Here is a 26,216-nt window from a genome sequence, read left to right as displayed (position 1 = left end):
CCCTCGGGCCCAGAGATGGGCTGGGATCCGCCATCAGTCCACTGGGGAGCAGCTAAACCTGGAGGAAGTGCAGCGGCGGTGGAGGCAGAACACACAAGGCCCCAAGGGCCCGGACGATTGGAAGGGGGGTGTGTTTCTGGAAGTCACTGAAAGCCGGCAAGAGATGGACGAGGACTGTATGTTGGGGCGGGTACCGTTTGGAGTCTGGGAGACCAACAGCAGGGCTCAGGACATAAAGTTAGCACAGAGCAGGGTCCAATCCAGGAGGGACTGCGTTATCCTGGGCACCAGCAGCGTGGGTGACGCTCGGCCCCTACCCCAGCGTGCCCTAAGAATCGGTAACAGACACCGGGGTGCTTGGGCATAGCTCCCAAGCCTTGGCGGTGCTGAGTTCGCAGGTGGAGATGACGTGTGTGCACGTGAGAGGAGGGGGTGCAGGTTGTATGAGCCTTGTGTCCACCCCTTACGGCAGTGATGGCCACGCCCGGTCGCCAGTTACCTGGTGAGCCATTTACAGACCGCTCAGCTGCCGCCTGGAGGGTGTGCTTCGTGGGGTGTGAGGACGAGAAGGTACAGCATGTTTGACGGGGACCCCAGGTGACTGACGGAACTGGTTTGCAAAGCGGCATTTGGGAACCACTGACAGGAGGGTTCCGCGTATACGACACAGGCCAGGAGGTGCAGGATTCGCTCTTGATCGAAACGGTTACAGAGGAGTCTAGTTTTTGTCTTGGGTGTTCAGAACGTCCTTAGTGGTACTTTTCCTTCTATGAACGGAAGCCCTGATTTTCGTTGGTGCTGCTTCTAAGAAAAGATGCGGTCACCTCGTGATGTTCTGTACCAGGACCTGGCTCACGGGAACTGGTTGGTGGCTTGGGATTAACGCTGACACTTGGCTCATTCCAGATTCTTTCTGAAGCATACTTCACCTCTTGGGACTCTCCCTTTCTTTTTTTAAATTTTTTTTTTTTTTTAACGTTTTATTTATTTTTGAGACAGAGAGAGACAGAGCATGAACGGGGGAGGGGCAGAGAGAGAGGGAGACACAGAATCGGAAACAGGCTCCAGGCTCTGAGCCATCAGCCCAGAGCCCGACGCGGGGCTCGAACTCACGGACCGCGAGATCGTGACCTGAAGTGAAGTCGGACGCTTAACCGACTGAGCCACCCAGGTGCCCCGGGACTCTCCCTTTCTTAAAGTTAAGAAGAATCACTTTAAACAAAAACTTACTCGTCTCTCTCTGTGTTGTACTAGCCGTTAAGTGTTTTGTGAGTGCCCGTTGCGTGAGGTGCATTCTAGGAGCTGGGGTTCAGAAAGTGAAGCCCACACCCTCCCGGAGCTTACGTTTTCCTGGGGAGATGAACAGTAAATGTGGGGGAGTTCAGTGCCACATCAGGTCGTGAGAAGCTGAGGAGGGGTTTGCCGTGGGGCCGGGGCCCTGCTTGCAGGTGGGAAGGTTGGGGAAGGCCTCTATCCTGGCACAGCAGGGCTGAGCCCGGGGGGACCGGTACTCGGAGTGGCTGTAGTCACAGGAGGCCCCTGTGACAGGAGTGCAGAGAGTGAGGCCGGAAGTGGAAGGGGTGAGGTCAGAGAAGTTGCCTGGGCAAGATGGTTTTCCTCTGGAGGAGAGAGGAAGCCACTAGCAGATTTGAGCGGAGGAGCAACGCAGTCTGGCTTGAGTTTTGCAAATGCCCCTGTGTTGCTGTGAGAGCAGCCGGGAGTGAGCACGGAGGCAGGGCCTACTTGGTGGCGGGGGTGGGAACCTTGCCAGCAGTGAGGAGGCCTGGCTGCAGGGAGGCAGCTGTGGCGGAAAGGTCAGGTTCTGGATGTGCTTGGGAGGACGCCGGTGGTTTGCTGATGAACTGGGCACGGGGGGAGAGTGGTGGGTGCCGCTAGGGTCTGGCAGAGCCGTCGGGGTGTGTCGGGATTGCACTGAGCAGGTGGGGTGGGAAAGCTGCGGAAGCTGTGAAGCACCTTCCTCGTAACTGGGGGTTTCTGCTGCAGCCGGCGGAATGAGATGAATGTTATGTTGCCCGAACCAGAAATGTTCTAGTTCTTGAAAACAGTCTCTCACTTACGAGCCCACATACGTACGTTTGAACGGTATGGTAGAGAACTTGTCTTTTTGTAAAGTGAAGTTACTCGTTTCTGGGGCCTTGGGTTTTTTATGTGTCTGAACTTTGAATTTTGTTTCCCTGTTTTTAACCAGGACAAGGTGTCATATTGGAACGTTCCATCTTCAGCGACTTTGTTTTCTTGGACGCGATGTATAACCAAGGATTCATCCGGAAGCAGTGTGAGTCGGCGTTGCTCTCAGGCCTTCCTGGACACGCTGCGTAGCTTCGCGAAGGCTCTGGTAGACTCCCCACGTGGTCCCTGCTCTTCCTGTGCACGTCTGTTAGGCAGACGGATAGAAGCTAGTACTTGTTAAATTTCCACAGGAAGAAAGCGGGTTCCTTCCACCCTCTTTTCCTCCTAAATTCCCATCTCCCAGTGGAAGCAGGGAAGCGTTCTGGATCCTTGAACAGCTCAGCTCCCGGATTCCACCCAACCTTCCTGAGCTGCCCCGACCCTCTTCGGTCTTGCAGGATACCGCAGCCACTTTCTCTGATCTGTGGTTTAATTTCCCTGAACTGGCCAGTTTTTTAGTGTATTATCTTGTACATAATCGGGATGCCTTCTTTTTCTTGTGGCTGCACCTGCATGCCAGCGACACCATCATCCTTTCCCACTGTCTGATGTGGTGCTGGTCTGCCGCGTCCAGGGACGGTAGCCCCGGTCGGGTGTTGTGGCAGGTCTGACGGTGGCAGACGGACAGGAGTGAAGGCCTCTTGGTTCAAGGTGGCCTGACTGGGCGGTTATGGAACCACGTCAGGGTGGGGCCAGGTCGTGTAAGTAGGAGTGCGCCAGGGCGGGGCCGGGAGAGCCTGTGCCGCCTGCCTGTGGCCGTGTCCACCTGAGCGCTCGGCTGGCTGGAGCGGTGGTGGCTCACGCCTGGAGGGCAGAGCGAGAGCGCTCGGTGAGTGACTGGAGAGCGAAGCAGGCCAGGAGACGGCCTGGGATGGAGGCGCCCGGCCGTTGGTCCGCCTGCCCGTTCTGCGGTTGGGGTGCCCGCCCGTGCTCGCGGGAGGGGCCGCGGCGCCCTTGCTTCTGGCCGTGGACCTCACAGGCTATCCGAGCAGCAGCTGCGGGCAGTCAGACAGCCTTTCTGGGACGTGGGCTGCGTGCCGGGCTTCGTTTTAGGCATCGGGGATCTGGGGCGAGGAGACGGGGAAGCTCCTGCCGTCCTGGCCAGGGCGGGGCCGGCATTGAAGCGACGTGGACGCCGTTACTCCGTGACCCTGTGGAAGCACCCAGAACTCTGGCTGGGAGACAGGGTGCGGTCCGGGACGGCGCCCTGGGTGAGCCCGGAGCAGGCTGGCAGCAGGGCAGCGGGTGAGCGAGGTGCAGCGTGGCAGGGAGGCCAGCGCGGGCGGAGGACGGCCCAGGAGAGGCAGGTAGGGCGGGAGGAGGGGAGGCTTGCGCCCTGGCCGGGGGGCTTGGCTGTTTCCTGAAAGTGGCGAGGAGCCACCCAAGGTGTCGGGTGTGGGAAGGATGTGGTTGCATTGCGTTCGTTCGTCTGAAGTACGTGTTCGGTGAGGGGACATCCAAGGACAGGAGGCCAGAGGTGAGGATGTCAGAGCAGGATGGCACGCCGACACCACAGCGGGCAGGGCACAGACCCGGCGGGGCAGGGTGGGGCAGGGGCAGGCCCGGCGATCGGCCTTGTGAGGAGGAGGCCGGGGAGTACTGGGCTCAGCAGGCTCCTTGCCACGTGAAGAGGACGGGGCGCGGCAGTGGGCCGAGGTGCGGGTGTCCCACGCGGGCGTGTAAGCTGGGGATCCCTGAGGTGGCCAGGTGGTTGCGTGTCCCAGACGCGGTCTGGGGGATTGACGTGGACAGAGGATGCGCTTGTCCCGGGAGAGTCGGGAGAGGGAGTGAGGACCGAGGCCAGGGTCCTTGGGGCTGGCTTCCGGCTCTCTGGGGAGGGAAGCCCGCTGCGGAATCACACCCAAACGGGGTCGGTGAGGGTGGCAGGGGCAAGGTCGTCACTGAGTGTGTGGGATCTCGTGGGACGGGAGCGGAGAAGTGACCCAGGGTGGGGGGCAGTGGCTTTCATGAGAGTCAGTTCTGTGTTGGGCTGGGAGAACAGATTCCTTTGGGGTGGACGGCGCATGCACAGCCAGGGGTAGGGTCCCCTCAGCCGTGGGGACTCCCAGAACGCGCCCAAGGAGGGGCACTTGGCGGAGGAAGCGGGAGGACGGACGTCTTGCCTGGGGATGGGCAGGACCAGACAGGAAGCCGAGATGAGGCCGAGTGTTAGAACGGTGCCCACAGTCCCGTGAGGCTGGGTCACTTACTTGAAGCGCGCCACCGTCGTAGCCTGTCCCTCCGGCCCAGACCCTTGTGACCTTGGGTCAGAGGTCCGCCTGAATCGTCCCCAAAGCAGGCGTCGCTAGCAGTGGTCACCGGGACTTTTTTTTTTTAAATTTTTTTAACGTTTATTTATTTTTGAGACAGAGACAGAGCATGAACAGGGGAGGGGCAGAGAGAGAGGGAGACACAGAATCGGAAACGGGCTCCAGGCTCTGAGCTGTCAGCACAGAGCCCGACGCGGGGCTTGAACTCACGGACCGTGAGATCATGACCTGGGCCGAAGTCGGACGCTTAACCGACTGAGCCACCCAGGCGCCCCAATTTTTCTTTACAGCAAAGTAGTTGTCTTTCTGTGGCTCTTTGTGTGATTGCTTCTGGAAGTTTCTGCCATGTGGAAACCTGCAGATGGTCGTTTCTTGACATTGCTGCTGTGGCGGGTGAGGGTGGTGGTTTCGTTCCAGCGACCCAGACTGTGCTCTGGCTGCCTTTCCAGTGGCGTCATTGTGCGCCAGAGGACGTCCAGGTGCAGGGTGTTCTTGGAATCGGCGCGGATGGGGTTCGGCATCACCGGCCGTGCGTGGCTGTTGTGCGTACGGCTTGCTCGGTACGGCGACAGCTTCAGGAGGATTTCCCCCAGCCTTTACTGCTTGCTGCTTTGTTTTCTCATTACTAAATCTGCTTCAGAAGGTCGGTCTGCATAGCTGATTAAATTTACCGGAATACGTTGAACCCGAGTAAATGTAATCAGATGTTTTTCAGTTGAGTTTTTTGAAAAGTAAAGTGTGTACAAGATGTCCACGATGTGGACACCCGCAGGTGACAGACGTGTCCCGCTCGTGTGTGGCAGGTGTGGAGCACTACAACGAGGTGAAGAAGGTCACCGCCTCTGAGTACCTGCCTCCCCACGTGGTCATCTACATCGACGTGCCGGTTCCGGAGATCCAGAGTCGGATTCAGAAGAAAGGAAATGTAACCAGCTCTTAAATTCAAGACCCCGCTCGTTTTGCGTGTCCCCGTTGTTGCGGTGCCAGTGCTCGCGGCACTTTGCTGAGTCGCCACCTTCCTTCACGGAGCCGGGCGGCACCCACAGCGGAGCCCCCGGGGGGTGGGCCCTCGTGCGGTGGATGGAGGGGGGTCCCGGCGCAGTCCCTGCTCTCCACCGGAGCCTCGCGGTCCCTGGTGCCATCTCTCTGTCGTCCCCTGTCCCCTAAAGCACCCTGTGAGGCCGGGTCAGTGTCCTGACCGCTTCCCTGTGCCCTGCACCTTTCTGTTCTCTCGTGGGGTCTCCGTGCCCCGGTGTCTGGGCAGACCGAGTGTCATTTCAACACCTCTCAGTGCTTCAGTCCCGTTGAGCCCTGTCCCTGTGTTCCTGCCTGCTGAGCCTGCAGCGGCTGAGCAGCGAGGTCCACGCATGTGGCGCCGGGCGAGACTCGGTCAGGTGGCCTGGACACTGCAGACTGAAGGTGCCCACCGGCCGTGTGGGCGTGATGCGGGGGACAGAGGTCGTGAAGACCGTCGCCGCCTTTAGGACTGGTTCTTGGGAAGCACTGCTCCCATTTAGGGTATTTGTTCCTGACACATGGTGACAGTGTAGAGTTGTGTGAGGGGGACGCGTAGGAAGTGTATCAGGCGGAGGTAAATGCCACGAAGAAACCAGGGAACAGCGATGTGACTTGACCACAGCGTGGCTGAACTGGAAGAGGTCTTAAATTCTGAAGCTTGCTGCTCGTGATTGGAGTTTTCAGTTTCCGAATTTGGCTTAGCACACCTGGAGGTGATAGGGGGGTGAGAGGTGGACAAGTGGGAGCGGGCTGGGCGTGTGGGCAGCGGGGAAGCGAGAAGGACGGAGGGAGTGGGTGGCGGAAGGGGGGGTGAGAGGGTAGGGGAGAGGTGGGCTGGTCCTCTCGTCTTGGGCGCGCAGCGGAGCGGGCAAGCCAGGCCCGGTGTGTGTGCACACATGCACACCGTGTTCTTTCTGAGCCTGTTTGAAGCACGCGTCTGAAGGCCTGTGCAAGGTCATGCCGTGGGTTCCCTGGGCAAACGGGTTAATCCTAACCGATACCGAGGCCCCTTTTCTGTCGTCCCTACGACACCCACAAGTTGTTCCCAGAAAACCACATTTGTTGCTTGTTTTCACGTTTTACACGTGCACAAGTAAAAGAAAGAGACGCCTAAATGTTTCACGCTTGTTTTTTTCTTCTTTTGCTTAGCCACACGAAATGAAGGTCACCTCGGCCTATCTGCAGGACATCGAGAACGCCTACAAGAAAACCTTCCTGCCTGAGATGAGGTGAGCCAGGCGCACGATTCACACGTCTTCACACGCGGCTGGCTCCCTGTGCGCCGCAGCCCGGGGGGTTCACTCTCACTATGGTGGGTGTTGTGCGGCACGTTGTGCGCTGCGGTTTGCGAGGGAGCAGGACAGCACACGTTCCGGCTTGATCTGGTGGGGTCTTGTTGTTTCTTGGCTTGCTTGTTTCGTCCATCTTCCTTCTTTGTTTTACTTCTGAAATCCCGGGAAGCCGGAAGCAGACCCTTGCCGTGTTTCACGATAGGGTGTGAGCATCAGAGGACTCCTCTGACACCTGAACTGGCAGCTGGACGTTCATGTCTACCCAGGATTGCTCGGCAGTGCCCCCTGCTGGTACAGAAAATTCAGGAGGATAAACAATCCCTACAGGTTCTAAGAGTTCTTCTGAAAGGTCATTTGGATTAAATGAAACCCCACCAAACCCTCCTGTTTCTCTCTTTTCTCCTGTTCTCTTCCTTTCCTGAAGGCGCAAAGCGAATGTGTTTCCGCCCCCTCCGTGTGGCCCATCCTCGTGTGGTCGTGGGCCTCCCTCGCGTCCCACCAGAATTAGGTTGTTTGATTCTTTCACTGAAGGTTCCTAGCAGTATTTCTTAAACTTTCTGAAACTTAATCCTCTTGGTACCTAAAAATCTCATGCCTTTAAGGTTTCAGAGTGTAAAATTGTGACTAAAAACTGTGGTAACCTTGGAAGAAAAATTTGGTTTTTAAGTTGAAAACTAATTTTTTTAAGCGTGAGCATGGATGCTTACTGTTGCCGCCGTCTTGTGACAGGCCCCTTTCTGGCAGCGGCACAGAGGGTTGAGCTGCGGGCCCCCTTCGTCCCATCCTGCTGCTCTGTTTGTAAGACCAGAGGTGCGGAAACACCTCGGTTTTGTAAACCTGCGCCAGGGCAACGTGTGGAGGTGTGTGAAGAGGCAGAGGGAGACGGTGGACCGCAGCGCGTCGGTTCCGGAAATGCCTCTGGAACATCTCCGGCTGCAGAACAACTGAGAATGGCCCTGGCCCCAATTGTTCCCCGCAGATTTTCCCGTAGAACTTCGGCTCATAACGCCTGAATCCTGCTGCAGTCGGGAGGGGGTTTCCTTTCACTTGGTGGTTATTTTGAAGACCGTCTCCTTGAGGGCTTCCAGGTCACAAAGTGTGTCCGGCCGCCCCTAAGTGTCCACGGCGTGGTCTGGCTACCCGTACTTGCTTTCCCTGGGACCCCCTGCTGGGGCCGCACGTGCCACGCTCGACAGCTCACGTGCGCCCCTCTCGGGTCCAGGCAGGTGCCGCTTCCCTCCGGTGGCGCCAGAGCTCGGGGCAGAGCAGAGCAGAGCACACACCCTCCCGGGCCGGGGCGGCCATACGGCGTAGGGCTGTGCGGGCCTCGCGGATCGCTCACGGGGTCTGCACGTCATTGCCCGGCGCTAGTGTGACGGTTCCTCAGGGTGGGTTTTTACCCATCTCGGTCACGGACCCGGAGCCGCAGGAAGCCGCCGAGGCACACGGCGCACACGCCTCGGGCCAGCGCGCTGAGCTGGCTGAGTTTACACACGGCGTCGCAAACGCTGTTCCAGGCCCGCCGGCGACCGCTCCTCCTCCCCGGCGTCCTTGCCCGCGGTCCACTTTCCGAGACGCAGGTCGGGGTGCTTCCCACCCCACCGAGAGGCCCCAGCGTGGCGCTCAGGGACCTCGGGAGCCAGCCGCGCTGAGGTGAGGCGCTCTGGTGGGCAGGGCTGTGTTCTTGGGACTTGACCTGGGGCCTCGGGGCCTTTGCTAAGTCTGGGTAGGACAGTGCCGCCCCCGATGAGAAACAGAGAGCCACCCTCTGGGGGGACGAGCTCTATCTCTTGGTCCTGCTGTGATGTCTGTGTGCCCTGTCTTCTGAACAGATACGGCCTGTGCATTGTCCTGGCTCAAGCCATGTGGGTTTATGGGACCCACTTAAGTTGGAGGCCATTTGTCACAGTGAACACGTACGTGAGGTTTTCTGTGCAGTCTGCCTTATGTTAAGTGTTCACAGGCTCAGGTCACAGTGCAGCGAGGGACGTACGTGACTCCCAAGGTGTTCTCTTAGAAATTCACTGGACCTTGACTGGAACCACAAGTTTTTAAAAAAAAATTTTTTTTTCCAACGTTTATTTATTTTTGGGACAGAGAGAGAGGGAGACACAGAATCGGAAACAGGCTCCAGGCTCTGAGCCATCAGCCCAGAGCCTGACACGGGGCTCGAACTCACGGACCGCGAGATCGTGACCTGGTTGAAGTCGGACGCTTAACCGACTGTGCCACCCAGGCGCCCCATGGAACCACAAGTTTTATGTAAAACTTTAAGCAATCTACGACGAGTAGGTTATCTAAAGTGTCTAAGCGTTCGTGACTTAGAATTTGTCACAGACTCAGAGTCTGGAGTTCTCTCTTGTCCAGCAAGAGAGCGGACGCAGAATTAAATGCGAGAGAGGCTAATGTCCGGGAGGATACGAGTCTTGAGGAAGGGTCCTCGCTCCATATTTATTAGGATCAGAAGGCTCGCAAACGTGATGGACGTGCAGAAAGACAACAAAACGGCGATCGTCAGCTCGTGTGTGTCGAAGCTATGTGGTGTTAGGGGTCTGGGTCAAAATCATGGCTGCCCGAGCAAACTTGCCTAGGGGATAAGACAGATAGAGCATGCTACCTTAGGGTCAACACGACACTTTTTTTGCAAATTAGCTCCAGGCAGTTTCACCCTGCTCCGTGGTCTGTAGCCTGTTTACGTGTTTACTATTCTGGACCTTCCGTCCTGTGAAAGCAGCTTTCCGTTCTCGTCCTCTGCTGGGGGTGCTTTGCCCTGTTGACCTAATCTCCGATGCTTTAGTCCTAAACCTTGTTAACGCAAAAGCTGCAGGCTCGGGGAATTCCTAAACTTATTCCCCACAAGAGTTCAGGAGGTGTTTTCCCACAGGAACGATTTTAGGTTTCCCGGGCATGTTTATTCGAAGTCATTTGGTTCAATATTATGTATTTACAGTGACTCACCTTGGAAGAGAACATTATTGGAGTATCAGTAATTAAGCAATAAAATCAAAATTGCTTAAGAGAAATTTTTTTTAGTTCGAATGTCCGTATTTGAAGCAGAGTGGGTTTACCTGACTTGAGGGCAACTGCCGTCAGGGCTGGCTGTCCTGTCAGCTCTCCTCTCCCGAGCAGGCACGCAACGCTTCGTCGTGTTCTTATGTGTTGACCGTGAAAGCGTGGGGAGCGTTGCAGCTCTCGCCAGGAGACACAGCTACCCACCACAGGAATACGTTTTCTGGCTTTGAGACCATTTATGCTTAAAATCATTGGAAGGCCTGTGTTTTGTTCTCCTTACCTTGATTATGAAACGTGTCGGAAATGAGTTTGCACCGTGGCTTGGCTTCACACGCTCGTGAGGAGGCCTTTACGCTGCTCTGTTTGTAAATGTTGCCGCGACCACTGGCGTCACGGGAGACACGGGAGGCACAGTGGTTCCCGAGACCGGGGGGGGGGGGGGGGTGGCCTGAGGGGGTCCGGCGGACGTGAGTTCGCTCCACAGGCCTTGAGGGTGTCTCCGAATCTCTGAGATCTCTGCCACCCTCCTCGTTCAGCCTCCCTTCACAGGCCTTCACAGGCCACAGGAAACGCAGTGACCTCGTAGCAGCAAGAAACACTTACCTCGTTGGAGGACGTCTTGGAGTGCGCCATGCAGGCTTACCTGCAATTTCAGTGCTTGGGGAGTTTTTTCTTACACTTGGAATGAATGTGAGTCCACAGTAACGATACGAATACAGACGCCTTCCCTGCACTAACTCTGCTCATTACACCGGTGACCTGTCGAAGGTGGCCAGCAGTTGGCGACGTTTGATGCCGTTGTGGAGGGTCGCACGTGGATTTCAGTTTGAGCGTAGCTCGTACGTTCTTGGACTCTCTGTCAGCGGGAGGGTGCTGTGGTGTAGACGTCGAAAGAGAGAATGGCCTCGTTTACGCTGTACAGATGATCCTTGGGAAGTAGCAGTCTGTCCTTGACATCCTGCTGTCCCCTTTGCTGGATGGGGGTGAGGCATTCCTGTGGTGACGGGCCGTCCAGTGGACCTCTGGTCTGGGCGGCCTTGCTGGCCTCCGGCCGGGGTTGGGGCGTCAGGTCTCCCACTGGCTGGTCTGGAGGTGGCGGTGGGGGCAGACTTCCCATCTGTGGCTTGTGGCGGTCCAGTCGTCTCCTGGCTGGGCAGCTGGCCGTCCAGGTGGCAGTCAACGTGGCGGGGGGATAGGCAGAAGTGCTGGAAATGGCGCTGTCCCCGTCTGGGATCCAGTTGTGACTTTCCAGTGTCCAGACTCAGGCCAGGGACCGGGGTAGTGAGCTGCTCTGCCCTGCTGCGGGCCTGGGCTGATAAAGGTTATCCGGAGGGCCGGTTTGTCTCCTAGATTCTAGCAGCTCAAGTAACCTGTCCTTCCTCCTCCACCACATGGCCACTCTCTGTGCCCACGCCTCAGTGAGGCCCCAGGTGCCTTCGTCCTGTCCTGTAGCGAAACCCGTGGAGGTGACCCATGGACCCCGTCCCCCTTCGCCACTGGTCCTGGCGCCTGTGGGGTGGGGGTAAGATCGTCAGAAGGGAAGTCAGGAGACGCACCCGCTGTCCAGCCTAGAGCACGTTTCTGCTGCTAGTGGGTCCTCCTTAGCCGTTCAGACCACGTGAGCCAGCACGTGCCCAGCGTATCACCCTACCCTGTTCAAAGAATGGGAGGTTTCAGTGTTTGTGGTGATAGTTTTTAACGTATTCGTTTGTGCATTAACGTAAGCTTGGAAAATTTACGTTGAATTCCATCTTGTTTTTTCTTGCAGTGAGAAGTGTGAGGTTTTACAGTATAGTGCAAGGGAGGCTCAAGATGCGGAAAAGGTAAGCAATCGGCCGAAAGTTTGTGGTTATTCTTAAATTTGTTTCATGTGTAGGGTTCTTATAAATCAGATAATCAGTTCAGCTGCCACCAGTCTTAGAAATGTCTATATTTCATAAGGTTTTTAAAAGAGGTACTGAGCCAGCGTATCTCACTCCCCTTGTCATGAGATTTTGATTTTTATTTGAATAACTTAGTTTCTAGGATCTTAAAATTGTAGAAAATATATCAGTAAGTGCATTTTGTAAAATTCGAGTCAATCTCAGTGCAATGAGAACTTGATGAGTAATAACCAAAAACAGTGGAAAAAAATAATGCAGGAACATTTGCCTTCCCAAATAACAAAAACATATTACAAAATGATGGTAATGAAAGCCATGTGGCGTTAACACAAGAATTGATAAATGGCTAAATGGAGCAGAGCCGAGAGTAGAGAAGCAGTTGCGTGTGCGCGTGCATGTGAGACTTTGGCAAAGGCAGTGCCTTAAGGGAAAACAAAACATGACGTAGAAGAAAATTATTACTTCTTAAATGGTGTTGAAGCAGTCGATCATCCATTAGGCAAAAAGAAGGTCCCATGTTTTAGAAGTTAATCATAAAATACTAAAAGGCAAAACAAAAGGTACAAAAATTCTGGAAGAACAGGTTTTATGGTCGGGGGCTGAGGTACAGGTGGTGACATCAGACAGTACCGTGGAGTTGACCGCTGCAGAGGCAACGGGCCCGGTCGGCTCTGGGCATGAGAGGAGGAGAGGGTTACGGAGTGAGGTCTTGTCCACGGAGAGGGGGACGCTCCCTTAGGGCCCGGGGCCGCATCCGAGTGCAGCTCCGGGCCAGCTCCAAGGACTGCACATGGCTCACCCGCTTGGACTGCCTGAGTTCTGTTGACTTTTGTCCCTGGGAGGCGGGTGTGTTTGTCGTAGGTGGTTTTATGCCTGGACGGACCCATCAGATGCCACGTGTCCGAGCAGAAGGTTGCATTTGCTCCTAAGATCGTGCCATGCTTTCAGTTTATAATTGGAAGTACCCAAATTCCTGAGACTCAAGAGAGGACCCCGGGTGTGGCGTGTTTTGGGGAAAAGTGCATCTGAAAAGGTCGCCCCTCTGGGAGATCAGAGTACAGACTGAGGGTGTGGAGGCTGGGAACACAGATTGTTGGATCTCTTCAGGAAATGCATTAATTTTCTTGTTCTTTTGTTGCTTCCAGTGGCCAGGTCTCGTCTTCTAGAACGAAGTCCCTGGGGCGGGGGAGTCTGTCATGATCACTGTTTCCCCCGTCTTGAGGCTTGTTTTGTCCCGCGCCTCGTCTCCCGGCCCGACGTGTCATTTCTGCGCCACCCACGTGTCAGCGGGCCGGGCGCGCACACTGAGGGTCGGCGCTCAGTCCCATTTCTTCACCGAAGGCTGTCTGTCCAACGTCCTTTCTTTTTGACTTCCATGGGGATTTTTCCTGCTAGGTGTTTGTGGCTTGCAATGTATTAAAACGTGACCTCGTTTAAATTTCCAAAATGGGCCTCTGCGTCAGGCTTGGAATCGTTTGTGTCGTAGGTGGTGGAGGACATCGAGTACCTCAAGTACGACAAGGGGCCGTGGCTGGAGCAGGATGACCGGACTCTTCACCACCTACGGATGCTGTGAGTCCCACGCCGTTGGGGACCACCCAGACGGGGCGCGGGGCTGGGTCTTTGAGAATAGTCCACGGCCCGCGGTAGAAACTGACAGAACGTGAAGGAGTTCTGTTTCAAGTTAGATGTTAACTGTGCCACCAGGAACGAGGTGTATTTCCTTTTCCCTTCAAACAGGCTCTTCCGTCCCCGAGTCGGACAGTTAATTAATCGATTGCCAATATCAACTCGGCAGATCCTTTGCCGCTTCCGTGTGCCGAGCCCTGAGCCAGGTGTAGAGGAAATAGAATCAAATAGCAGTCTTGCTTTCATCTCCGGTGGGCACTTTGTCCTCCAGCTCCAGGCAGAGGATGGTGGGGACGCGGCCGTGCGTCCCGCTACCGCTCAGCTTGCCAGACAGCCCGACCCTCGCGGACACACAGCAGAGGGCCTTCTCCTGCTGGTGCCCTGGCGTCCTCAGGGGACCACTCCCTTCAGGTCAGGCCAGCTGTGTCAAGACCGCAGATGTCCCGTGCGTGGAGCCGTTGTCACATTTCTGTGCCACGGCGTGAGTTCCTCGGTCAGGGCCGCTTGGTGCAGGTGACCCTGTGAGTGCCCTGGGGCTGCTGTAGCGAGACACCACCCACTGGGGGCGCTGCACACAACGGAGGCTGCTTCTCCCGGTTCTGGAGCCCGGAAGTCCAGAGTCCAGGTTGCTGCCAGGGCGCCCTCCTCTGCGGGTTCTAGGAAGACTCCTTCCCGCCCTTCAGCTTCTGGTAGCCTCCGGCCATCCTGGGCTTTCCTGGGCAGGTGTCTGCGTCACTCCCACCCTGCCTCTGTCTTCACGTGACGTTCCTCCCTGTGCGTCTGTGTCTTGCCTACATTTCTCTCTTCCTGTCAGTTCACCAGTCACGGGAGGAGGATCCGTGCCAGTGCCCTGGGATCACATGTTAACTTAATGTCTGCAAAGGCTCTTTCCAAATAAGGTCACGCTCACAGGTTCCAAGTGGACATGAATTTGGGGGGGACACTATTCAACCCAGTACACCATGTGTTTTAAGGGTCCCTAAGCCCGACTGCACACTTGGAAACTCACTGGAAAGACTCAGGAGTCTCTGTATGGAGTTGTACTCAACGGCTGGGGTCACAGGGAGTTAGCAGGTGCACGGCTGGGCAGTGAGGAAGAACCATGGCCAGTCTGGAGCCGTCCACGCCCCGGCTTTCGATGCTCCCTCCCTGCCATGAGGGATGTGCCAAAGGTGCTACTTTGTTGAGGGAAAGGCAGTAACACGTGGGCGGGATCTCTGCCCACAAAGCCCATTGGACATCAGTGCCCAGTGTTTTTGGGGCACTGGCGCCTTCTGCCCTAGCAACTACTCAAGGCCTGACCTCCAGGCAGAAGGCCCGTGTACATCCCATCGTACCTTGGTGCATAGGGTTCGGTGCCCCGGCCTCGGGGCGCTGTTTGGAAACCGAGCTCCCAGGCATGCTCTGTTTATGACAGCAGAAGGGATTCCATGTGCACGTGAACTGGGCTTCTCACAGAAACGTCTCGGGCGGGAAGGCAAATCTGAACCCAGCAAGTGGAAGTTTCTTGTGAGGGCCACTGGCTGCCCTCCATGATGGGGGGACCCCATGTTACCGACTTCCCTGTTTTGTCCCCCAGGACGAGCTATGCTGGGGGCTCAGCACTGGCCGTGCTGTGGCATGCTGGGCACACACAGTGGCAGGGCCACATCAGTTTTGAGGAGCGCCGGTCTCAGTGTTGAGCCCACGCGTAGCACCCGTCCTGCCCCGGTGACCAGTCTGCCCATCGGACTTGCTCCCGCGGAGCTGGGCTCCGAGCGCCAGACCTTCCCGTGTGTGCCGGGTAGTTTGCTGCGTTGCGGTTTCTTTTGTCTGATAGCTGGATGCAGCCCAGCGTCGGCACACGTGGAAGGGTGCCATCAGCTGTTCTCATCCTGTGCTCGAGGTGGGATTACTTCTCGTTTGAAGCTACTGACTTAGGTATTACGAGTAAGGTAACTTTTAATGGCTTTTGTTTTGTTTTTTCTTGTTTTGTGCTTCAGATGGAAAAAGTAGCGGCTCATGGGAAAGATCCCGTGGTTGTAGGGGTGGGGTCGACAGGGACAGGGAAGGAGGCTCCCCGGGGGAGAGCTGGGAGTGGCCACTGAAGGCGAGGCCTGGCGCTCCGTGGCGGTCCGTGCTCCTCACGTGGCTCAGGGCGAGCGGGGATGTGCCCTGGGCCTGTGGAAGCTCTCTGCCGGCCGCCCCGTCTTCATGGTGAGATGGGAAGTGGGCCGGCGGCCGTGAGTGCCAGTGAGGGTGCGGGGCGCGGGGGGACACAATGGAGGTTTGAGGAGGGAGGAAATGTCTCGGCCTCGGTGTGGGGAAGACCGTTGGGAGGACCTGAGAGAAACGTACTGTGCGCGGCTGGTGGGGCAGCGGCCCTGACACCGAGCGGAGAGAGGGCTTTCCCGGCTGCTGTGGCCGTCCCCGGGCTGTAGGACCCTGGATTCCAACAGGGTCGGGGTCTGGGGGTGAGTGGGAGAGAGGGCAGGAGAGCCGGGAGAGTACAGAAGTGAATGAGGGTCGGGGTGAGAACTTTGACTCGGGTGATGAGGCAGGTGAAGAACACGGAAGTGACCGTCGGCCCCAGCGGGTCAGGGGTGGGAGCCACACCACTCACCATAGAGAGGGAGGAGGCCCAAGTCCAGGATCACCTGTGATTCCTGACCGCGGACGGCAGGCTGTAAATGTGTGAGCTCATGTTTCTAAATACAAGTTACCTCGTATGTGTCTTTGTATTCTAGATTTTAACACCGTAGCACGTCCCTCTCTTAATGAAAACTTAAAAATTTGATTTCTTGATGGCTGCTTGGGGATGCTGTTTGAACCCTTTGATGGAGATACAAGTCAGCGGTTGGCAAGCTGTGGCCTGTGGACCAAATCCAGCCCTCAGCTGCCAAGAATCGTTCTTACATTTTTAAAGGATCGTGAGAGAAAACTGGTTTATGCTACAGAAACTCTTTGAAGCCCTCAGAGGCTGAAGTACTTACTGTCTGGGTTTACAAGTAAAGTCGGTCAGTTCCTGAGATGCTGCCCTAATCCACTTATTGTTTCTTTAATTTTGATTTTCGGGTTGCTTTGATCCCTTCCTGTTCGTAGTCAGCAAGCACGTTGCACGTGTGTCTGTTCCACACCGGGTGTGAAGGCGGAGGGACCAGGGGAGGTCGTGTGAACACAGCTTGCAGCTCTCTCTCTCAGAACCGTTCTCCAGAAAAGGCGAGCCAGGCTGCACGCTCGACCATCCCCCAGGGTCCCGGACGGACCACGTAGTTCGAGCAGACAGCAGACACTTGTGATTTTGACACCAGAGACAAGTGGTTGCTTTATTTTGCATTTTATGAACCCTGAACTTCAAACAGTTTGTATTTCGGGTGCCTGTTTGTCGTTGGTGAATTTTCTCTTCACGTTTATTGATCTTTTTAAAGAACCAGCTTTTGTTTTCTTGAATTTCTCTGTTGTCTGCTTTCAGTCTGATTTCTGCTCTAGGCTTTATTATTCTTTTTTTACTCTGCTTCCTTCAAGGCTTCGGTCGTCTTTTCCCTGGTCTCCTGGGGCAGAGGCCTGGACGCTCGACTCCAGATGTCCCGCGTGCACTTGGTGCTGGCAGCCTCCCTCTGCTGTGCCTGCACTTGTGGTCTGAGAACACACTGAATTCCGCGAAGGCCTTTTATGTGCTCAGGAACGTTCCTGTCTGGATTCGTGCTCCGGTCGAGTGTGAGCACAGTGTGGATGGAATGTTCTGGAGATGTCAGGGAGAACGGGCGGTTCATCCACATCCCCGTGGCTTCTCTGCCTGTGGGTCTGTGGGCCGGTGAGGGGTGACCAGGTCTGCGGCCACAGGAGTGCAGGGGCGGGGGGGGGGGGGAGGCGGGACGGGGGCCTCGGCGGGGTGCTCCCCTCTGCTCCCCACCACCCAGATGGCACCGTTGCCACGCGCCAGCACCTCCCGGCGCACCGTTGCTCTTCTTCCAGAGCGGGTGGTTGGTTGTCAGGGATAATTTGCTGTGTGGATGAGAGTGGGGACTTTCAAGCTTTTATCTGGAGCTAAAAACTGCAGTCTCTGGTTTTGAAAACTCCGGTTGAGTTTCTGTGTCGAGATGGTTGTATATTCAGGTGTTTTTGTACATTTACCCCAACGAGGTCACTTGCCTCCTACGGCATTCGGGGCCTTGCTGGAAACGCAGTGTCCTTTCTCTCAGCTGCTGCCTGGTGTCTCCGTGTAGGTCTGAGGCCTCGAGGCGTGAGCCTGAATCGCAGTTACGGTGTCAGGACTGTGTCCGGACGGTGTTCCGGAAGCGCTTTCCGATTCCAGCGCGCTCCTGCCTGGTGGGGCCCTCCTCGCTGTACAGGGGTCTGGCCCGCCCCCCGAGGCGACCGGGGCGTGGATGGGCTGACGCGACCCCGCCCGCGGTCGCGTGCACAGACCGTGCTGCCTTCCCTCCGCCCGGTGGCTCAGGCTTGGATCCCGGTGGGGCCGGCACCTCTGCAGCCGGCACCCTGCTTGGACCCTCCTTCTCCTGGCTGGCTGCCTCGCCCCCGCCGTACCCTAAGGGACGTGCTAGGGTCTGCGCTGTCTCCAGTGGTTTCTCTCCCTGCCCTTTTCTCTTGTGACTCCTGCTGCCTTGGCGGTTTGCCCCTTCGTTCTTGATCTTCATGCTGTGCTTAGTTATTTCTTCCCACTGCTTGTCCCGTGTGCACACGCCTAGCAGGTTAATTTTCATGAAAATGTCACCGTGACCCTGCATTCCCTTTCCTCAGAATCCTTCAGTGGCTTATCTGTGTCTTGTCATGAATCCACATTTAGTTTCTGGGAATCAGTTCAGAGTCCTATTGACGTCCTTCTGCCTCTTCCTGAGTCTGCGGTCTCCCCCACCGGCCCGGTAATTATCTACGAGTCCTAGCCTTCTTCTGAGCCTGGCTGTAGCCACCTTTTCCCGCCACCCCTGAGTACCTTCTCTTAACTTCACACTGTAACAGCCACGTGCTAGCTTGTGGATTTCTATGTGATTCTTTTTAGTGTTAGCTACTGCTGGACACAGACGTGAAATACCACGTGAGGGAAGGTGGCTGTCCCGGTGTCCCCACCCCCTGTGGCTGGTGATGTGCTAGGGCCTTTTGACTTGTTCCACTGACAACAGTGTCATTTTCTTTTTAACTTCACTTACTTATTTTGAGAGAATGAGCAGGGGAGAGGCAGGAAGAGAATCCTAAGCGGGCTCCGCGCTGTCAGCACAGAGCCCGACGCAGGAGTTAACCAACCCCCTGAATCGTGAGATCATGACCTGAGCCAAAATCAAGAGTCGGATGCTTAACTGACTGAGCCGCCCAGGCGCCCCCACAGTGCCATTGTCTAAACGTTATCTGGAATGTGTGTTAATTTGATTCTAGACTCTGTCCAAAATTGATGTCTTAAGACCGTAATTTTAGTGGTTATTTAGTTATGCTGTTATTGGAGCAGAGAAGGACTCAGTAATTCCCTTGAAGTTTACAGACGATAGCGTTCAATTAACTGCTTTCATTTATTTTACTAAAAATGGCCTGTCCTCTTCTCCCAGTTTATTGTCCCCTGCCCCTGACGCCCGGATATCTCATCACAGTGTGCCACGGTAACTGTTTATTTTCACTTGAGCCTCATTTCTTAATTTGGGGGACTCCAGTGAAAATTACGACCAATTTTCTAAGTTAAGTACCATAAACATGCCACTTAACCAGTTACACCCATTTTGTTTAGAACCTGACCAAATTACTGGTTTAGAGCATTTTTGTTGCACGCCAGTTACGGATGCTGGTGTACGATTACGTGTGTGTGTGCTTATGCCGAGGGACCGCCGCTGTCTTTTTCAACCTTGATGGCATTCTGTGTTCATATGCGTGGTCCGTAACTTGTCGGCGCCTGCCTCTGCTGCTTTCATTCCCATGCTCGAGACCCTGGTCACCAGGCATGGCTCCACGTGTGCAGGGCCCTGCTTCTTCCCCAGAGCCGGGGCCTTCCTGCCCCCCCAGTTTGCTTCCTCATGGAGACTTCTGTTTCCTGTGACTCTAGGAGAAGGTCCTTGTGGTAGGAAGTTTCAGTTACAGAGACTGTGGGGTATGAGTTTGGTATCAGAAGTGTAGCGTTCGGACAGAACTTGGCGGTTTGGGAGGGACTAACCAGTACCCTTTGGACGTGTTTTAGGAGCAAGGGTAGACATTCTGTTGATTGGGAAACCGTTCGAGTCGTACAACATTATCTACGGTTCATTTTTTCTCTCTTTTCCTGCCTCACTCTTGTAGAGTACGTGGCATAGCATCTTGTGTTGTAAACCAGGCTCGGGTACGCTCTTGCTTCTTCGGGCACTTTGGCTCATGATGTTAAGAGGTTATATTATCCTCAGCCAGTTTTTGAATTCTCTTCAATTAGACTAAGTGCTTTGTGAACAGAATGTTTTCTGTCTCCGCTTTTTGCTCCCTGGGTCATAAAAGGTTTCCCGTGCCTCACTTCTCTTCCATCTGGAGTGAATCTGTGGTTGATTGGAGGTTACGACTCCTGGCGTTTGGTGGAGACGTGACTCCGTGGGCTCTTCGTAACGGGCCCCCTTTAAGCTCACGGCGACAAGTGGACAGGCGCTTAGCCACGTTTCAGTGAGAACAGCGGCAGTGGGTATTTTTTTTAATGTTCCAAACCAGTGGGAAGCGTGTTTGCTCAAAGAGACACCGTTTTGGGGGCTTTCGTGTAAGCTCTCCTTCGGCCCGACGGAGCCTAGGTGGCACTGTCGCTCTGTGTGCTGCGGACCAGCTCCCGGGCCAGGAAGGTCTTTCAGGGTTTCCAGAATGTTTCAGGTTTTTGGAACTTACTGAGAAAACCCAATCAAACTCCACCTTGATATCTGGTAGCATTTAAAAATACTGATTTCATTTTTAGTGTAAATTGTTTATTGTGAGGTCACTTTAAAAATTATCCTTGTAAAATAAAAAGTAAGAATAATTGCACTTGTGTGAAAAATAAAGAGATGTGTACTTGGGCGTTATCTGCACGTGCTCACAAGGCCACACGTTCTGTGAGCAGCTCTCTGGGAGAGGTAAGAAATAGCTCTCCTCCGAGCACGTCTGTTGTGGCCACTTACACGATCAGTGGATGTCCACGTAAATACACTTAGGAAGACTCCTCGGGTAATGTTTGCCATTGAGTCATTATTAGTCTGTAGTTTGTACTGGTGACACTCAGGCGCTGCCTTTTCCCACCGTCCACGTCCAACCTGCCGCGGGTTCTCGGGGTGTGTGGTCCTCCACGGGGGAGGGCCTGGGGGCGCTGGGCTCGGGGTTCGAATTGGGTTGTTCTGGCGGTGGCAGTGTGCCCCGGGTGCCAGGGTGCCCAGGCCTTGGGTTTACATGAGCCCGGACTCTTTATCACAAAGTAGCTGAAAGCCAGATGCATTTGAAGAACTTCCATTTGGGCCATTACGAACAGAAACGTCTTCTGCCATTATAACTCATTAATGGGAAAGTGGTCATTTAAAATAATTATTTCCTTGTTTTGAGCCCTTCAGAAAGGAGACTTTATTTAAGTGTTTCTTCCTAAAAGCCCTCAAAATGCTTTCCGCCTTCAAGGACAGTGGTCATATTCAGACTGAGTTTAATTTGAAATAAGCAGTTAAAACACAATGTAAATGTTTTTGCAAAATAAAATAGCGAAACAAGGGGCGTTAGACCTTTACAGGCAAGGGTGCACCTGGCGTCCTGCGTGTGGCTCCCCACCACGTGCTCCGGACCTGCCCATGGTCTTGCTCTCCTGGAGTCTCTCAGGCAGAGAAGGAGGACGCTGCGTGGTGAATTTGGGGGAACTGGACTCCCTTGCCGCCTTTCCTTCGGGATTCACGAATTGTGCACGCTTTTAACAAGGGCACACTGCACGGCCCTGCTACAGATGGCGTTGGGCTTAGTTTTTTTCCTCTGGGCCATTCCTGTGTCTAAAGCACACCGTGGCTCCTTTTATGTGTCTCCCACACCTCCTCCATTCCCGAAAGGCCGTCCTCTGTGGCCTTTGAGCCTTTTGGAAGACTCTCCCTCAGGTTCTGAAGGTCATTTCAGAAGAGCAGGTGCACACAGACCACATGGTCTCTGAGGTGAAAGTTGGCTCCCAGAGGAATGCTGGGATGAACGGCGTTTATTTGCACGTGTGAATTTTGTAACATGGGTGTTTTGAAAAGCCTTACGGCTTGTGTCTTTATTTTACGGTTTAGCGTGATCTGTGTTTGTCTTATTTATTTTCTAGGGTTCAGAATAAGCTGGAGGTGCTGAATTACACAACCATTCCCATCTATCTCCCAGAAATCACGATCGGAGCTCACCAGAGTGACCGCATCTTCCAGAAATTCACAGAGGTGAGATTTTGAACCAGGAGCGCTGGCTGCTGGGCCCCCACGACTGTACCAAGGTCACTTCTCCAGAGAGTGGCTTTTGTTGGTTTTTTTGCGTGTTGGTTTTAGTGAAAGAGCTTCCCTTCCCTCGAAGTAATTCTCCTCCCCTCCTCACTCTGTCCAAAGCTGGTGAGGCTCCTCGGACGGCCCCAGCCGTGGGCAGTGAGCCACCCTAGGGAGGGAGCGCGTGTGGCACGCGGCCTTCCTGGGCAGCAGTTTCTCTTGATGTGGAAACGTTGTCTCCTCTTTAGCCCTTGTCTACGTTTCTCCAGTGTCAGATTTCCCTTGGGGTACCACCTCACTCCTCACGGGACACGTGTCCGCGGAGGACGAAGGCGTGTTTGTGCAGGAGGCCCGCGGGGCGGGCGTGAGGCCGAGCTCGGGGGCTCCAACTGGGTTTGGGATCTTATCTGCTTTCCATACCTTTGTAGTGAATCACTTGTTTTCAGAACGGTTTGGAGAATCGTTGGCAAAATCCCACGAACCTAGAGGACACTTAAACCAGTTGTGTTCTAGACGCCGGCGGGTGAGGGGAGCTTCCCTTGGGGATCCTGACATCGGATCGAGAATAAGAGCAGGATTGTGTCTACACCCACTGTCACTGGGTTTGTTATTGGCAAATGTGTGAAATGATCGTATTCAAATTAGCTCTTCAGGCTAAGCAGCCAGCATTTAGCTCAGTTGAAATCTTAGGTATTTCTGCATCTCTAGAATGCTAGCGCATTGCTTGACGCACCGATCGGGTGTCCGAGTATATCCCGTTGCTCACTGTCTTACTTGGGATACTTGGTATTTTCTTTAAGTACTTTTGGTTGTTTTCAAAGTGAGTTTATTCAGTGAGATTTGGGGAAGTACGCAGTAAACCCACGCAGCTGTCACCCAGCAGTGCCCACGCTTAGTACGTTTGCACGTCTCTTCTGAGTGTCGTAGCACCTAAGTGCGTGTAGCTCTGGCGGGCCGTGGGGGCCAGGCTGGCTCCTCCCTGCTGCCTCTGTCGTGGCTCTTGCACAGGCGGGAGAGCCTGTACTTGCTGGTGCCTCCGCTCTGCAGCTGATGGCTCTCCAGGTCCTGCGGAGCCCAGGGCACAGGCGGCCTCCTTTTGTTCTGTGTCCTCACGACTCCCACCTTCCAGGCAGCCGGCGCTGTGCTCGGATTGGCACCGTGGCTTCCTCTCTATCTCCCTGGGTCCTCTCCCGTGTTGCCAGAGCTGCAGGTGTGCATGCAAAACCTGGCCCCGCCCCCTCTGGCCCTGCCCCTCCGGCCCCGCCCCTCCGGCCCCGCCCTGGCTCCCCTTGCCTGGGACCCCGCCAGACCCTGGGACATGCTCCCTCTGGCTTCCAGGGAGCCTCGTCCCCCACTGGAGCCCCAAGGGTGTCCACCGTCTCCCGGGTGTCGTGTGCTGGTCCATACCACTGGCGTTGTGGGCTTGAAGGGGGTGCACGCACAGGAAATTTAAAACCAGATGGGTATTAAGTTATCTAGTGAGAAAGTTTTGCCCTTTTAAATTTTTAAAAAAATTCATCTGATTGTGTGAGCGTGTTGATTACTGATAACATGTCTGTAACATTTCTGTTACTTTTGATGACCTCACTTTAAAAAAACTTTTTTTCATTTTTTTTTAACGTTTTTATTTTATTTTTGAGAGAGAAACAAAGCGCTAGTGGGGTTAGGGCAGAGAGAGAGAGGACACAGACTCAGAAGCAGCTCCAGGCTCTGAGCTGTCGGCACAGAGCCCGACGTCGGGCTCGAACTCACGAACCGGGAGATGGTGACCTGAACCAAAATCGGACACTTAATTGCCTGAGCCACCCAGCTGCCCCCTGATGACCTCACTTTTAAACAAGAAAGCAGTGGGCCGCAGGCTCAGAGATTTTGCAGTCACTGATATGTGGGTAGAATTTAGCAATAAGCCCTTTTTTATAGTTTCTTGTTGTGCTCTCTCGTTTATGGTGGGTGGTACTGGCTTTCCGCTTGAATTACCGATACAGTTTCCTCTTTAAACTTACTGTGACAAAGGGCATTCAGTTTTTCTAAACGTAAGCAACAGATTGGGCACACAGCTGTGGCTGGAGCAGGGCAGGGGCCTCCGGTGAGCTGCGTGGCCGTGCCGCGCTCTGCTGGCTTAACGTTCCATAGGCGTCAGGCGTTTTCACCTCATCCTCCCGCACGTTCACTGCCTTTGGTCATCAGTTCAGTTATCCAGTCCGCCGCGTGCTTTCCGGGTATGTGCGGGGGACCATCGCGGTGCACAGGATGGGCAAGAGCCCCTGCCCTCGTGGAGCTGACGTCAGGGTGGAAGGACCTAGAAAGTGAAACTGGGAGTTTGTTAAATGGTGGCAGGTGCTGTGTAGAAACCTGAGTTCCCGGAAGAGGGCAGGGCAGAGCCTTGCCAGGTGGCGGCTGGATCTGGAAAGCCTGGGTCTTGCTCCCAGAGGCCACACTGAGAAGGTGGCCTGTGAGCGGAGAGCTGCAGGAGGTGAGAGGAGCAGGGGTGGGTGCTGGGGGAAAGGCCCGGGAGGGGAGACGGGCAGATGCAGAGGTGAGGCTCAGTGCTTCCAGCACGGTGCAGAGGCTGGAGCAGGGGCAGGGAGGGGGAAGTGGTAAAGAGACGGGGGAGGCCAAAGAGAGGCCTCCTGGGCCCGTGGAAGAAGGTGCAGGAGGAAAATGGCATATTTTGTAATGGGAATATGGTGGTGTCGGATTTGAGAGTAGATTGAGTAGCGGTATGGACGGAAGCAGGGAGGCGGGTTAGGAGGCTTAACGGGAAGGTAGACGGAGAGGCAGCGTTAGCTCAGACCAGGGCGGTCCTCGCACGGGTTCCAAAAGTGGCCATTATTATGGGTGGAACCAACAGTCTGTTGAAATTTTGTATCGGAAAGAGAGAAGTAAGCTGTTCGCTAGGTCGGTGCCCTCAGGAACTAGAAGTTGAGTTGGAACTGGCGGATGTTGGCAAAAGAGAGACACAGGTTTCCGTGAAGGATGAAGGATTTGTCGTTGGGGGTGTTTGAGATGCTTACGATCCCCATGAAGAGATGTTGAATAGGTTACGTGCAGTGAGTTTGCGGTTTGCAAGTAAGTGGGACTTGTAAGTACACGTTTAGGGGTGGTCAGCGTGTGGTTGACGTTTGGAGTCGCGGAGCTAGTGGAGCTCACGGGTGGTGAGCACAGGTAGAGGAAGAGAGTGAGGTCAAGGGGTTGAGGGGGCAGCAGAAAACCAAACTGCGTCACCGTTTTCACGGAGTGTACGTTGAGTATGTGTTTTATTCCGTTAGTTATTCTTACAAGTGGGGATTGGTAGCGCCTGTAGGAATTTTTCTGTTGATACACGTCTGCTAATAAAGTGTAGCTTTGGGGCGCCTGGGTGGCTCCGTCGGTCGAGCGTCCGTCTCTTGATTTAGGCTCAGGTCATGATGTCACGGTCGTGAGCGTGGAGCCTGCTTAAGATTCTCCCTCTGCTCCTTTAGCACTTGCGTTCACTCTTTCTCTCTCTCTTAAAAAATAAAAATAAACAATAAGGTGTAGCTTTATGTACGTTTCTTTGTGTAAGTGAGAAACAGCTGGATTATCCCAGCAAAGCAGGACTGGCATCCAGAACACAGGAGACTCTCGTCGTCCGTGTGGGGAGTGGGCAGGGCAGTGCCCCGCTGTGGGGCATGGGCGGACCCCTCTGCCACGCCATGGATGGGGCGGGGGGTGTCCTTGCGGTGGATGGGACCCCTGAGTGGCTTTGCTCACCACTGTGGTGAGACGCTGCTCAAAGCAAGGAGGCTTCCGGTTGACCCGCGGCCCCAGCCTTTGTAATGACAGTTGTGGGCAACACTTAAAAGTCCCAGCGTGGGAAAAGAAAAAGGAAAATGCGTGCCAGCAGGTAACGGCAGTGTCACTTCTTTCTGACCTTTATGCCACCTGTTTCCCCTTGCCTTGATGGGCTGCACGGATCTCTGGTTCATGGGCAAGTAGGCGCTGTGACAGTGGCTGATGTTTCTGACATCAGTAATTCACCAGTAGGGGTTATGCTGCTGTGGGTTAGCGGTAGATATTCTCCCTTAGGAGCTGAAGGAAGTTCCATTTGACTAGTAGTTGAATTTCCGTCCTGTGTGGGTGTCGAGTCTGATCGCCTGTGTCTGCCCCAGACGATGCTTTTCTCCTTTTTTTGTTCATGAGCTCAATCTTACCCGTTGATTTTCTAGTGGGACACAGATCTCGGTCTGGTGGAATCAGTCCCCCTTTTGTGTGTATTAACCTCTTCATCTGGAGCTGAACCCAACTCGCGTACTTGATTTAGGACTTTTGTACCTGTGTTCCTGAGAGATTGTAGTTTTCTTGTGATGATCGTCCTCAGGTGTTGTCGGGGTCACACTGACACATGACACGGAGTTGAGGCGGCACCTTCACTTTTTGTTCTCTGCAAGAGTTTGCAGAAGGGGCACGTCACGGCTTCCTTTAGCATGTGGATGGGTTGACTGGTGGAGCTCTGTTGGAAGATTCCCGATTCTGGCTTCAGTTGCTTTGATAGACACGGAATATTCAGTATCTTGTCCCTTC

General features: G+C 54.7%; 1 protein-coding gene across 1 annotated transcript in view; it reads left to right on the top strand.

Moving 5' to 3' along the window:
* The window catches only part of NDUFA10 (NADH:ubiquinone oxidoreductase subunit A10), a 51,404-nt gene that overhangs the window by 5,037 nt on the left and 20,151 nt on the right, over positions 1-26,216 (top strand). The window contains exons 4-9 of the mRNA XM_047846542.1: positions 2,210-2,296; positions 5,264-5,385; positions 6,627-6,706; positions 11,550-11,604; positions 13,151-13,236; positions 21,527-21,635. Coding sequence (XP_047702498.1) covers positions 2,210-2,296; positions 5,264-5,385; positions 6,627-6,706; positions 11,550-11,604; positions 13,151-13,236; positions 21,527-21,635 — 539 coding nt within the window. The remainder of the gene's footprint in view (positions 1-2,209; positions 2,297-5,263; positions 5,386-6,626; positions 6,707-11,549; positions 11,605-13,150; positions 13,237-21,526; positions 21,636-26,216) is intronic.

This window comes from Prionailurus viverrinus, unplaced genomic scaffold (genome assembly GCF_022837055.1).
Source record: "Prionailurus viverrinus isolate Anna unplaced genomic scaffold, UM_Priviv_1.0 scaffold_39, whole genome shotgun sequence".
In the NCBI taxonomy this organism is placed as follows: domain Eukaryota; kingdom Metazoa; phylum Chordata; class Mammalia; order Carnivora; family Felidae; genus Prionailurus; species Prionailurus viverrinus.
The sequence above is the reverse complement of the archived record's forward strand: the minus strand, read 5'-3'. Positions and strand labels throughout refer to the sequence as shown.